Source organism: Penicillium rubens, assembly GCF_028828025.1.
Source record: "Penicillium rubens strain IBT 27055 chromosome Unknown utg000003l_segment0_segment0, whole genome shotgun sequence".
NCBI classification, from domain to species: domain Eukaryota; kingdom Fungi; phylum Ascomycota; class Eurotiomycetes; order Eurotiales; family Aspergillaceae; genus Penicillium; species Penicillium rubens.
Window position 1 is genome coordinate 7480435 of NW_026890601.1, and position 14129 is coordinate 7494563.

Genomic DNA, 14129 nt, shown 5'->3' on the forward strand with positions numbered 1-14129 from the left:
AAACATATATCGTTAGCCGTTATCCGCTTTTATGTATATTCTATAGGTACCTAGGTATCTATAGACCTAGGTTTCTATATCTACCATCTTCAAATGAAATGCCTGAAGTAACGCTAAAGTGCGAGTCAAGTGCGAGCTAAGTGAAGAAGCAGACATATGCATCTCTATCTACTCTAGATATGTTACTCTATAGCCCAAGCATCTGTTTCTTGAAATCTGCAATGTTAGGGCACGGGAATATCGAAAAAGGCAAAGCATGAACCACAGGAATATTCAGCTATAAGTGTAGTCTTTGTTCCAGAGTTCCTAGAATAGTCGCTCGCTACTAGGGTTCTTGCACATATCAGCGCACATACTGACCAGCAAATGCGAGCAAAATGAAAGAAGATAGTCCCTAAGGTGGTAAAAATCATGAGCAGGGTGAAGAAAATACAGGAATATGCACATATATTGACACAATGATATCTGGGCCGCTTTTATGAGCCTCAGGCTTTAAGTAGACGACGTCAACACGGGCTGGGCAGGGCTTAGTGAGTGAGTGCACTTGAGTGTGTTTAGTTCATGGACCAATAAATCTAAGTGAATATGAACCATTGCCTCCTCTTTTCCAAGGTTTACATACTATACTCATTGACCCATTCTCCCGCCAGACCATAACAAGCAGAATCGACTCCGACTACCAGCTGCAAGCTCCGCTCGCCATCCCAAAATAAGTTATATGATCATCATTCACCCCCTGTCCTCCCTGAGCCTCACAGCACTGGACCTCATTTCCAGTGCAGACACTCGTGCTACCAGGGCGATGGGGATCGACACTCCAGTATTCAATGCCAGAATGAACATAGCCCTGTTCAGCCGGTGGCAGGTTTGGGATTCCATCGTTGCCGTGGGTGACACGAAAGAACCGAGTTGTCTCAGGGCTCGTCGCTTCGAAATTCTCATTCATATACGATGCGTATGCCAGGTTGCCAGTCCGCGGTTCGCCGAAGGTGTACAATGTGACATGCTCGTATGTAGCGGACAGCTGGCTAGCAGTTATTGCTGCCATCGACGCACCCAGACTGGATCATTTACGTCAGTCAAGTCAAAAAACGACATGGATAAAAAGAGGGTATGGTTGTGAGAACGTAGACCAGGAGAAACTATCATACCTGTGACCCGTGACCGTCAATGCATACTCCGGATACTGGCCGGCCTGCTGCTGAACAAGTGACTCGACCTGATCTTGGACAGAGGTCCATCCAAGATAGTATCCGCCATGCACGGCACAACCAATGCATTTCGGCAAGGTGTCAAATGGAGCGAGAGTGTAGTTGGTATCGAGCTGCAAGTTCGTGTCACCAGCAGTGCCGCGAAAGACAACGATGATTTCCTGACGACTATCGTCGCGGAGAACCCATCCATTGATATCGGTTTGGGCGTTGTATATCTTCTCCACCGTAGTTATAGTCGCCGGAATCTTGCACAAATCTGCATAAGCAGCTTGGGAGATGGTGGCCATGTCAACCAGACGGTTGTAGATGTTATCAGAGACGCCCTTCGTAACGGCAGCTAAAGCATGTCCAACAGCCACAGAAAGGGCGAGAGCGCGTGGTGCGGAGATTTTCATATCGCCAGATTTGCGTCTGAAAATATTCGATGGACGATGCTTCAACCAAGGGGAGATTGAATCCAGTGCTTGGGTGTGTCTCTTAAGAAGACATATCCTTCTCCTGGGTAATATGCTGGAAGCCCTTCAGGACGAAGGTCATATATTGAAGATGATCGTGCCCCGCTAAGGCCATGAAACCTCATCAAATTCTGCCGTCCATGGATGCCTCTCCCGCGAGAATAGCCTCCATCTGAAACAATTGCCTGATCCCGCGGTCCACGAGGCAAGAAGGAGCCCCTGTGTATGAGGCCAGACTCGGTCGGTTGAAAGATGAATTTCTCGTAAATATCACATAAGGTGAGACACTCGCAAGGATCCCTGCTTTAGTTCAGGAGCTCTTTTCTCAAACGCGACCATAGGCTATAATTGGTTTGGCTTGAGACAATTAACAACTATGGGGCGAAGACCCTGAATATCACGGCAAGGGTGGAATCCAGGACCTTGCACTTCGGCAAATGTCGATATCCAAACTACCGTACTGTTTGCCAAATGGGGAAATTCCCCCGAGTGTCGCAGCCTAATCGAGTGGCGTTGATGTGCAGGGCCCAAAGGAAGTGGAGTATGTCTCCATCATGTCTAACATCCTTTAATATCGATGCAGCTAGCCTTGTCGGAATATTCCTCACCGTATGTGCTCCACCCTGGACCCTGAAAGATCGCCCATTCCGCAAGACATCAAATCCCTCTATCCACTTTCTATTACTTACCCAAATAGATAGATATATTTCTCCAAACCATTGTCTCGACGGAGTACGGAGTAATCCTGGATAGAGCGTAACATGATATCTACGGGCCAGGGGAACACAAATGTATAGAATCACTCTTCCTCTATGAATTCCAACGTCAATATAGAATATTGTATCACTATGTCCATTGCCAAGAGCTGTAGACAAATACTCTAGTCATGCTTGTTGAGCTATAAGCTACCGAGGAAATGAAGAAGAAACCCCTGCTATTCAAACAAGTAAAATAAAGGCCTTTTATAGAAGCCTACATTGGCAAACAAACGCTCAGTCTGCCACCATAACAAGGCATCCAGGGGTGGTTTCAGCAATGCTCGCTTTCATCTTCTTCTTGGTTTAAATTACAGTAAGAAAACAAGTTCTGTCCAACTAGAAAAGACCTTCCGATTGATTTAGTAAAGCGAGATTATCTCCCTCAAATACACAATTCTTCAACGATAATGACAACATTCTTTCCTAGCCCTTCTTTACCACCATCCTTCTCTCACAAAGATTTCGCTCCGGTTGTACACTTCAATCTGAGTGTAACCTGCTTAGTAGCAGATTTCCCAGCTTCAGATAGAGATCGAAAGCATGTTGCCTAGAGAGCAGCTGCGATAGCGTTGTAGGCCTCCTTGGGGTTATAGCTGGCGTCGAAGAGCAATGGGCTCTCGTCGGCACGCCACGAATCCTAACAAAGACATTAGTATACATTCATTTTGACCTGGAAGAAATTGGCATTTACCGGGTCAGCAACTCCCCAAACGGTGATTCCGACACACTTGGGCTGGTCCAGACAAGCATTGACAACCTGTAAGATAAGAATAGGGATTTAGCGAGGAGTCAATCATATCAGGCATCGTGGAAACTCACATCTACGTAGTCAGTAGAGCTGGCGCCAGCAATATCAAGCTCGGTGACAGCGACCTCCTCCGTTCCTGCACTGGCGAGAGCATTAAGAGCTGTGAGAGGCTGTTAGCTAGTTATTCGGTCAAGGAGCAAGAGGGTACTTATCCAGAAGCTGCGGCACCGGCACCAGCGCCTAGGTGGGTTTGAGAGCCTAGAAAGGAGTGAGTAATTGTACACGGCGAACTGCAATTCTAGGTATCTTACCAATTCCGTCGATGGGGACACCGGCAGCAATCCACTTCTTGACGTGGCTGACCATACCCTGCAATTTAGCGCTAGTGGCGGAGTCCAGGCTGTTTAAGGTTAGAATTGCAAAAAAAAAAAAAGAAAGAAAAAAGCAGAGGACTACGACTCACTTGTAGTCGTTGATGTATAGCTTTGCCTCTGGGTCTGCCTCACGAGCTGTTTCGAAGGCGATCCGAACAAAGTCTTCGCCAAGAACCCTGGAGAAGACACTGTCACGAAGGGTACCATCCTCCTCGAAGATTTCATTGACAACGTCCTTAGATCGATCAGTAACGTAGCTTTGTGGAACTCATATTATGGACACAACATACCCAGGCGTAGACTTTGCCCTTGTACTGCTTCATCACCGTGGTGATGTGGTTCTTCATCACATCTGTTAGGGTTGTCTTGTCCGTGATGGAAGAGACCCAAGATGGGAGCTGGGAGTGCCACACTTGACGAGTTTAGCTTCTCTTTCTGTGATATGTCTGAATCTTAGGGCCTTGGGCACTTACCGAGAGTATGGCCGCGAATCAGCTTCCCGTTTGTCTCCGCAAATTCGACCTAGAATGTGTAAGGACCAGGCAAAGAATCAATTGCGGTGAAAGGATCCGGGTACGTACGAAATAGTCGGATCCTGCGAAGGAGAACTGTCCTTGGCTTGCTATTTTGCAGATAAGCTTCTGGTTCTCTAGTTATCGTGGATATTTGTACTCACGCTCAGTAGCATCCCACTTCATGCTGTTCTCCGGAGAGAGTTGACCGAAGTTAGCCTTGATGATTGCCGGGGTCTTGGGGTTCCCGTTCAAGGTGCCCTGGTCAGCAATGTTTCCCAGGTATTTCTTCCCGTGGGCCTTGAATTTGGCATCAATGCTCTCAGAGGCTTGTCGGGATTCAACGGGTCCGGACAGCGCTTGGCCAGCGAAAAGCATGACCAGAGCAGCTGTCTTGAGTTGAGTGATATTGGGAATCATGTTGGTTCTTCGAGTCGATGAATGAAAATGAGTGTGATAGAAGACATCGTCGGGGAGGGATGGAGGCGATACTTATACAGAACAGAAGCCAGCATGGCATGTCTTAAGAAGTTCATACTTGAGACAGGGAAATCCTTCCCCAATACAAAACGGGGGCTACATCATCTATCTCGTTCACGAATGGAGAACGAATTTACATATTTCATCCAAAATCCTAACAAATAGCTCGGATGAAATTATAGTCGATCTTTCTTTAGCCTAAATTCTCGCAGAGAGGACTTTATTCTGGAGTGCATGTGGGGCACGTAGTAACTTGCACTTTGAATAGTATCAAACCGCCAGCCTCCTTTCAGGTATATGGACCTATTACACAGTTCCAGCTGTAACAAGGGGCCCACAACTCTTAGCTTTGATTAAGGCTAGAACAGCCCGTGTAGTTAGAACGAAAAAGGGGTCCTAGTTGTGGAGATGACGTCTATCACCTCCAACAGGGTCTCGTTCTCGAATATCCAACTTCCGAGGTACCCCCGAGCAGGAGTGTATCTCGACATTCTTCAAACAGTTTTTTTCTTTTTTTTTTTCCTCCCTTTTTTCAAGGCCCATTTCTTTTACTCAAGGGGAACGGATGCTTGCCTATTTTATCCAAGATCCTAGTAAATATTTAGGATGAAATAATGTTCCATCATTTTTTTAGCCTAAATGCTCCTATAGAAGACTTTAGTCTGAAAGATATGTGGAGTAGTAACTTAGTCTGAATCCTATCAGATCACCAAAGTCGTTTTAGATATATAGGCTAGGCCTATTATGAGTTCTCGCTCCGATATGTAACAAGGACCCACAAAGTTGTCGGCTTATACTTAAGGGTAGAATAATCTGTTTAGTTGAAACGAAGAGGGGGCCCTCGAGACATCTATGAGTTATACCTCGGGGGTCATCCGAAATAGCGAGAGCTCCTCCTTCGCCAAGTAGGGCTTGCCTCGGTTTCAAATAAGCCCAGCCTTTTTCTCGATTTCCCCGCTAAATCCTCCGAGGCACTCCCGAGCAGGGTCACGTCTGACGTTCTTCAAAGAGCTTTCGGCAAGGCCCAAGCCACACAAGATAGCAAGCACCGTTTAGACTAGTGAGTTATTTTGTGAAACAACGGTATAATGACCAGGCGTCGGTGAGGAATCAAGCCGTCTGGTGTCACCATCAAGACCCACGGCTAGATTCATGACCTCTGTGATGAATTTACCCAGCCTCCGTCTGAAAATAGGCTTGGAATGGTTAAGTTGATGCGTAGTCCATGCCTGTACCTGTTGCTAGAAAGGCAATAGTCCGGCGGACTAAGGCTTCTGGCTAATGTAGTTTATCCTGGACGATCCCTTTGAAGGCAGCAAATCAAAAACATACCAAGGGGTCATTTCTTCCGATTGAAACATTGTGGATTTTAATGTCGATAATGAGGAATTAGTTTGATTCATTCGGCCGGGCCAAACAATTCGACTTACAAGCCGTACTTGAAGTATTTAAGCGAGGCTAGCCCCTGCTCCAAGTCTTCAATCAAATAAACCATCACACACTACAATCTTGACGACAATGAGATTCTTCAAGTCAAACACTGGCCTGGCGTCATCTGGCATACTGTTGCTCGCATCAGTGCCAGCTGTCTTCGCCGACTGCGCGCTTCCGTCGACTTATTCGTGGACTTCAACTGGTGCTCTAGCGAATCCCAAGTCCGGCTGGGTCGCACTCAAGGATTTTACCAGCGTGGTTTGGAACAACAAACACGTCGTCTATGCATCAACCGCCGATGCAAATGGAAACTACGGCTCGATGACCTTCGGCGCCTTTTCAGATTGGTCCGGCATGGCAACTGCGAGTCAAGACGCAACGAGCTTTACAGCCGTTGCACCCACTTTGTTCTACTTCCAGCCAAAGGACATTTGGGTCCTGGCCTATCAATGGGGCTCGAGCACATTCACCTATCGAACATCAACTGATCCTACCAATGCCAATGGATGGTCATCGGAGGAAGCCCTCTTTTCCGGAAAGATCACCGGCTCAGACACCGGCGCCATTGATCAGACCGTTATTGGTGACTCTACGCATATGTACCTTTTCTTTGCTGGAGACAATGGCAAGATCTATCGCGCCAGCATGCCCATCAACAATTTCCCTGGAGACTTCGGGACAAGTTCAGAGGTGGTACTAAGTGACACCAAAAACAACCTATTCGAGGCAGTTCAAGTGTACACTGTCAAAGGCCAGAACAAGTACCTCATGATTGTCGAGGCAATTGGATCACAAGGACAACGGTATTTCCGTTCATTCACCTCGAGCAGTCTCGGCGGTTCTTGGGAACCGCAAGCAGCAAGCGAGAGTAAGCCCTTCGCTGGGAAGGCCAATAGCGGTGCAACCTGGACAAACGACATCAGTCATGGTGATTTGGTTCGAACCAACCCTGACCAAACAATGACTATCGATCCATGCAACCTGCAGCTCCTCTACCAGGGACAAGAGCCGAACGCTGGTGGTGACTACAATACCCAACCGTGGAAGCCTGCCGTCCTCACTCTGAAGAACTAACGGGAGTTTTGGTGTTTGGGGAGTTTGGGGGAAGATGGAGATGTGAAGGCAAACTGTGAGAGTTGTGAGATGGTGACTATACGGGGTTGAGATCATGAGGCAAGAGGGCTCATGCGGCGGACGACAAAGGTGAAGTGCTCCATCCGATTACACTACTATTTGCTAGCAAATTCAAATCCGAGTAAGTAGTACAGCCTCTTCCATGCGTAGCATAGTATAGTCTTGTTGAAAGAACTGATTTTAGCGTGCTCAGTTTCATTCAGTGGGCAAAAGGCGGCAAGGGATAAACACTGGAATGGAAAGACAGACACCACCGAGTATATACAGAATCATTGCTACCGTTTATCTACCTCAGGTAACGCAAAGAGCGATTAAAGAGACGGAAGAAAGGAATCTTTCGAGACACAAATGGTTGTTGTAGATTCATATCACCTAATGTGGCGAAACTACGAGTAAAGTGAAAAAGGCCATGGTAGGGAAAATATATCTAGGCAGGCGATGACCAAAAATATTGCATTGTGTCCAGAAAGGGCTTTTTCTGAGTACGTACGAGGAACCTGATTAAATCACCTCTAGGACTGACAGAGTTGTTGCTCAACATGGACACCAAGATTGTTCCAGTCTGTAGATTATTAGAACCCTTTTCAGTTCGAACTCTTAGACCAGCTGATATCACACACATAGAATTATGCGCATCAGCTTCAAGCTCCAGACAGACCTAGGTACATGGAGCGGCCAAAGTTTATTACCAGAACTCTGAGCAGCTGATGCTGTCTGCTGGAGACTTCCGACCGAACAGATTTTCAAGAATTTGGTAAACAAGTTTGGTGATCTCCGCGGCGTGAGATACCACATCTAGGTTGGAGACAATTGTACTGTAGCTGAGCACAGAGCTACGTAACTGCTTCCACTAACATGTGTACACAGACCTACTCTGTGGGATCCAGGTCCGAGGGCGTCGACCATCGAAACGGTGTACCAGGCACAAATAGCACTGTAGGTATGGATGAAATCCGTGTTATGACCTCTTGCCTGAAAAGCCCGCAAAGACTAAAGGGTGGCTTATTGGGAATTGGAAACGAACCGGCCGCCAGCGGCTCATTGGCTAATGGCGATCAGGAGTGAGGCTGGCTGGTCGTATAACCACGAATTAAAGAATGGTGAGCCCGTGCGGCAACCTTGGAAGGCCATGTCAAGACAAACCGGTTCGTGCGAACAGAGGGCTTAAAATTGAGTTTCCCTAGTCAACCTTGGAAGCTTTGCAGGGAAGTTGATACGGGAAGAGACCCGCTCTGGATTTTGGGCCTGATCTCTCGGGTCCATGGGTTCCAAAGTATTTGGAAAGCTTAAAGGACATTCCGAGTCAGCTCGGACCCACTGGCATCTGGGGTTAAAGTCAGTTCAGGGCTGATAATGTATTTCTCTATGCCTTCAGGCCTACTGTGACTGGTCAGTGTGTTTGATACAAACTTTCTATATTCGGTTCGAACCTGGACAGACAAACGCTTATTTTTAATACGAGGTCGGATTGACTCTCCCTTGACAGCCCCCGACAGTGGTGATATTTGATAAAGCGCTTTCCGCGTATAACGACAGTGGCCAAGAAAAGCGAGAGCGACGGGGCCAGTGACCACTAAGAGTAAGACCAAGCTTTGACGGGGTACTTACCCAAGGTTCTAATCTCCTTCCTGGGAACTCGAGTCCAAATACGGTGAGAAGGACAGAGTCATCAGGTGCAGTCTACTTGGGTATAGTCACCGCCACCACCAAATTAACTGTACTCCCAACGAACATTGCAAATCGTGCCCAGCGCCAAACCCCCCGGACACTACAGAGATGGCTCAAAGCTCAAAGTCAGAATTCCAATAATGCAGGTTTCCTGCACCACTATCCTGGTACCAGGGTTTAGCCATCTGCACCCAGCTAGCAATGGAAACGGAATGTCAACAAGCGGGAGTACCGGGAGCACCACCCGCTGAGACGCACATATTCCTATTCTCAATAATATTGCACAAAATTTGTATACCATGTACAACAGGAATACTGGATATTCTGTTACAGACATTTAAAAAAAGCGAAATAGTACTGTAATGCAATCCCTCGAGGCGCTGTGCAACAGTAACAGTACGTATAGGAGCAGTTGGCGCCCACGGGCGGATGGCGATCTACTTATGCGCATAATGTGGTCGTGATAAGGGGAGATAGCCTGTCGATAATATACAGAATAAAGAAGTACAATAATAGAATTGACGGTAATACTGTACTCCGTATGTATTCCGCTGTTGATCATTTCGTCTCTTGGGTGTTACGGCCCGCATATATACGCAAGGGACGCATGTTTTTTCCCACGCCACTTACTGATGGGGCTTTGTATCCGATTCCCCATTCCCCGGTGGGGTTTGTGCGACCTTGTGTGTATTACAGAGTTCGGGGCCAATGCGGCTCAGGGGATGGTAATGTACATATCCTTGTTTTTCTGGTCGGCGTCTAGGTGCAATGTACGCCGCCGTATTTTGTACCTAGCCCCGTGTTGTTGATTGCGTGGAATTTATATTTTTGGGTTCCTTTTCTTGCTTTTGCCAATGAATAAATAATAAGGCTGCCTGGTAAAGAGCGTCGGCCATAGTATCCAATAGATTCCACACGTCGAGCCATAGAGCATATACGCCAAAATACATCAGGCAGGTCGATAAAAAATATGAAATGCCGACACTTGTTAGATGCCTATTTTCGAAGTCAAGTGTTGACTGACTCAAGTCGAAAAAGTCGAAAAACCTATATCTCTCTCATTGCAATACAAAGTGGAATTGTCAGTACTTTTATACCGCTCGACGGTACGGAATCTGCGGCCCAGGGGGCCCATCGAATAGCATCAGATAAAGCGAGACGGTTACATTTTCCGTATTTGTGGCTAGGCCCAGTCCAAATGGCAATACTACCAGGCCCCCTAAAAGAAGCAAAAAAAAAAAATTCAAGCCAAGATACAAGTGACGGTGGGGGAATAATAACACTAATACAAAACGACACTCCAGCATAACATTGGGCTTTGCTACAGCTGCAGACCCCGCCGCCGCAGGCCGAGATCCTGGTGGCGCTAGCTAATCATGACCATTTCAAGTCCTGACTATGCCGGATATCAATGGGCCGCGAAAAAGAAACAATGCCTAGAAACCATATGATTAATGGAGCGGTGATCAAATTCGCGGTGATCAGCTTCTTGGTCTGCCATCCGCGCTCCCCCGCTCCTAGTAGACACCGTCGATCCGGGATCAGGGAACCGATCCCAATGGTAGTTCAAGTCCAATTAACCTTGGAGCTGTTCCTCCTTTTGGATATAGACAAAAACTGACCTTCGCGTTTCGAAGAATGGTGCGACTCTAGCTCCGGGTTGCCACGTCCGCTTATGCATCATGCCGCAGGATAGCAGAATTTGGAATCACCGCTAAAGAATCCATGCTAGTGGCGATTTGATGCATATCACAGCTGGTTTGGACTTACACCATGCTGGGGAAAAAAGAAAGCAAGAAGCAACCGCGAGCGAAAGCGAAAGCGCCCCCAAAGAAACGATTGAAGATTAACCAAGATTAATTTCTTGGTTCTCGGGTTTGGTACCCGCACGTCCGGAACCATAAACCAACTTCCGCGAACTGGAAAATAAGCTCAAGATTCGATGGTCGCGTCTGGGGCCTTGGACCTCGGGGGCCTCAGCGTTGGGACAGAGGCAGATGGAAAAGTTTCATCTCCAGGTCACCCCCCGTTAGAGATTAGGTTGGGGAAGGGCCGCATGGACAGTAGTACTTGGGCCAAGCGTCCGGTGGGGATAAACGCTGTGTCCGTATTAGAAGCCTGACATTACTATATTACCCACAAATTCCTGAGAAAAAAAAAAAAAAAAAAAAAAAAATTCAGAGAAGAAAAATCACTGAGCTGTGGGCGCAGCCGCGTGTACTATGTAGTACTTGAAAAAGCCCAGTGGGGTGACGCACTGGCAACGCAAGTAAAGTATCCATACGGAGTAGATCCATAGAAGTGGGCTAGACTATGCATTAGTCAGTGGTCCATTAGCTTTCAGGGCTCTCTTGGCTTGCAGGAGATGATCTCATAGGCGTCGAAGATGACCGCTCTTCTTCATTATCACCTGTGGTGGCTGATTTGGCCAAGGGATCGCTGATCGGTCAACACACTAGGATAGATAAGTGTCTCCATCTTGGTTATTGGGCTGTCGCTCGATCAGGGACACCTCGCAACTCCTGCCATGTCTATCATTTCTTAGATAAACCGAAAGATTTGAGGGTAAATTTAGTGTATCGGAGCGGGAAATTTATTTATGGATACAACGGCTTGCTGCAGATAGCGGAGACGGGGTTGAAAGATTTAGATGTATTTGGATATATCTGGATCATTTGATTTGTTGTTTGTTCGAACAATTGACGATCTTTGTGGCTGGCGTTAGTTGAGACGTCCCAAGAAGTGTTTCCCAAAAAGTGTTTGGGCCGATCTCGGATCCCCCGACAGAACCATGGGTCGAACAAGGTTATGTGACACTCGTCCATGGATCACAGCCCTAACGTGCGTCAATGCGCAGAACGGACTCGACCCATCGACTACACATTGCAAAGGGGGAGAAGTGGATGGTCCAATCACGAGATGCAGAAAGAAGTGATACGGAAGCTTTCGTATTGCCACACGCTCAGCTTTGCAGCTATTCATTTTTCCTTGCATTAGCACCAAGCCGATCCGTATTTTCAGGGGACATCTCTGTCATGTGGAGATATGCCAATACTCGGGGTCTGCTGTCGGAATTGGGAGATCATGGACCACGGTTCTGTATTATTACTCCGTGCTTGTGGTATATGTATCTCGCCTGGACCCTGTCCCTGATCGAATGGCCCCGGATTTCTTATCCATCGGCAAGCTGCGTGTACTCTTCTTTCTATCAATTCACACCGTGGGCCGATTGTTGAGCGAGTCATTTCCATTCTGTATTCTGGAATTTGTATTTGCAATTTACTACGTTTGACAAGCGCAGTGAGCCTCGATCTTGCAGATTCGATTTTCAAGCCCTGTACTATCTATCTCACAATATGGATATGAATCGTGGATACTTCCCCGGAGAGGTGCTGGAGCGAAGGCACTCTGATACGTGCATCCCACAGCAACCACCCGTGCACATGGTAATAGAATTGCCAATTTTAAAAAAGAAGGCAACAAGTATCAAGTTTGGCTAATAATCAAATAGCAAATCGCTCCTAAACAACCCCATACTCATACCGCCGAATATACCCACCCACACTTCGCCATGATATACCTCGACCACAACGGTCAATGGCAACTTCAAGCCTCACCCTCAATTGCAGGCTGCGAAGGCGCCATCTTCACACCAGATGTCACAAACAAGTTCATAGAAATGACTGGCCAGGCCCCACAAACCAATCCGCAGTACACAGGTGAGCCAGGCTTCTAGAGTCAAAGCTCCAGAACAACAAGACTGACTTCCTTTGTCTTTATGCAGACCCAACCCAAGCACCCCACTCCCCTTGGGACGAGCAACCAGCCTCGGGATGGGCGCAAACCAGTCAGGCGAGACCGGCCAAGATGATTCCGTTCCAATGGTCCTCACAGCAAAGCCGGAAAAGGTCAAAGCGATCCGGCGGTATGTCCAAGGCTCGACCTAAATCTAGCTCGCCGCCGCCTACCACACCTCCACCCGGGCGGACTGTCCTTCGCGTCGGTAACCGGGCGCTGCTGCGACGGTACTACGAGAAGGCATTCGAGGATTTCCAGCAGCTCAACTGCCGCGCTATTGCCAAATCCTACATTAAGCTTGTCGAGCCGAGAAAGCAGGTTCATTACCCGTACAACGGGCGCAGGGTTATTGCTGGCGTCTCACAGCGTGTTGACCCGGAGTTCACCAAGCCTGCGTGGTGGCCTGCTGGTGTCTTACACAAAGAGCCTGATCATCTGCTCAAGCCTGGTGAGCATACCCTTTCAAGCTCACCGAATGAGACCGTGATTAATACTAACTGATAATAGACCGACTGCAACTTCTTGTTCATATCCTCTGTGAATTAAAGGATAGCCACGGAGTCACAACAGACAAACTGCGAGAGGCTGGCCAAGACGTGAGACGTCAGATTACCCCTGCCCACCGGCTGCAGGTTCTAGACGAGATCTACTTTGTGCGACAAATGGAAGAACAGTATCTGGATGGTGAAATCGGTATGCGTCACACTACCTTCCCACAAGGCCCAATCAGCAGTTCCACTAACCATGTTTCTATTCTTGTCCTATAGATGCCAGTACCTTGATTCAGGTCACACAGACACATCTACCAGAAGCAATCTTCCCAGACAGCGATGAACTATCATCCCGTGCACACGCAGCACCTGTATCCAGTTCCGTGATCGAGGCCGAACATGAAATGCACGATGCAGGTGATAACCCCGGCATTCCCGCGTTGGAAGAAGATGACTCAAAGCTACACCACTCGCATAGTCTGCCCCTCTCACCCACCACTAGCGAGTCAAGTGGTCCACAAAGCCCAACAGGCAGTTTCGGCTACCCAATAGGTATAGCACCATCAGTGCATGTAATACCCCCTCTCGAATCTGGCAATGTCACAAAATCTATGCATCCAGACCCGGGTTATCTGTCTGGCTACTACTCGCAGCCATTTGTATCTGATAAAGGGCCCGGGTTCTGGTCACATGCCAACCCTGCATCACAGTTTGGATATTGATACTGTCGTGTTCCCTCTTTTTTGTCAGTACAGACCTGGAGTTGAGCGTTTGGCCGGGCACGGATATGGGGTTTTTGCTGGTTCCTTTGTCTATATATATTTCCTTGGGAAGGGTTGCCAACTCGCTTTCGTATACGAGAAGTTAGGGAGAATGTGCAACAAAAATTAATGGAACAACTCGAATACGGCCAAAACCCGGTAGAACAGTGCAAGTAGCAATGAGGTCCAGAGTACTCCGTACTCCGTACAGCATAGGTAACCTTCCAAGGTTGGAAAAGGGACCCGGCCTATAAAGTTTGCTGCCTCAGGTGTCAACCTCACACCTGGGCCAAGGCAAGCCC

General features: G+C 47.7%; 4 protein-coding genes across 4 annotated transcripts; 2 read left to right on the forward strand and 2 right to left on the reverse strand.

Annotated features, from left to right (window-relative positions):
- Window positions 1-676: 676 nt before the first annotated feature.
- Window positions 677-1609, reverse strand: N7525_009099 (lipase family protein; the record flags this gene model as incomplete). Its single annotated transcript, XM_002563180.1, has 2 exons — window positions 677-1061; window positions 1152-1609. The coding sequence occupies 2 exons, from the start codon at window positions 1607-1609 to the stop codon at window positions 677-679; spliced, it is 843 nt and encodes a 280-aa protein (XP_002563226.1).
- Window positions 1610-2974: 1365 nt separating this feature from the next.
- Window positions 2975-4481, reverse strand: N7525_009100 (endo-1,4-beta-xylanase; the record flags this gene model as incomplete). The annotated part of the gene is made up of 9 exons (XM_061214591.1): window positions 2975-3064; window positions 3119-3184; window positions 3247-3335; window positions 3487-3575; window positions 3639-3784; window positions 3840-3961; window positions 4023-4071; window positions 4131-4171; window positions 4226-4481. The coding sequence occupies 9 exons, from the start codon at window positions 4479-4481 to the stop codon at window positions 2975-2977; spliced, it is 948 nt and encodes a 315-aa protein (XP_061069022.1).
- Window positions 4482-6059: 1578 nt separating this feature from the next.
- N7525_009101 (uncharacterized protein) lies at window positions 6060-7049 on the forward strand (the record flags this gene model as incomplete). Its single annotated transcript, XM_002563182.1, has 1 exon — window positions 6060-7049. The coding sequence occupies one exon, from the start codon at window positions 6060-6062 to the stop codon at window positions 7047-7049; it is 990 nt and encodes a 329-aa protein (XP_002563228.1).
- A 5084-nt stretch (window positions 7050-12133) lies between these two features.
- On the forward strand, window positions 12134-13788 carry N7525_009102 (DUF2841 domain-containing protein; the record flags this gene model as incomplete). The annotated part of the gene is made up of 5 exons (XM_061214592.1): window positions 12134-12223; window positions 12289-12496; window positions 12562-13023; window positions 13083-13268; window positions 13343-13788. The coding sequence occupies 5 exons, from the start codon at window positions 12134-12136 to the stop codon at window positions 13786-13788; spliced, it is 1392 nt and encodes a 463-aa protein (XP_061069023.1).
- Window positions 13789-14129: the final 341 nt, after the last annotated feature.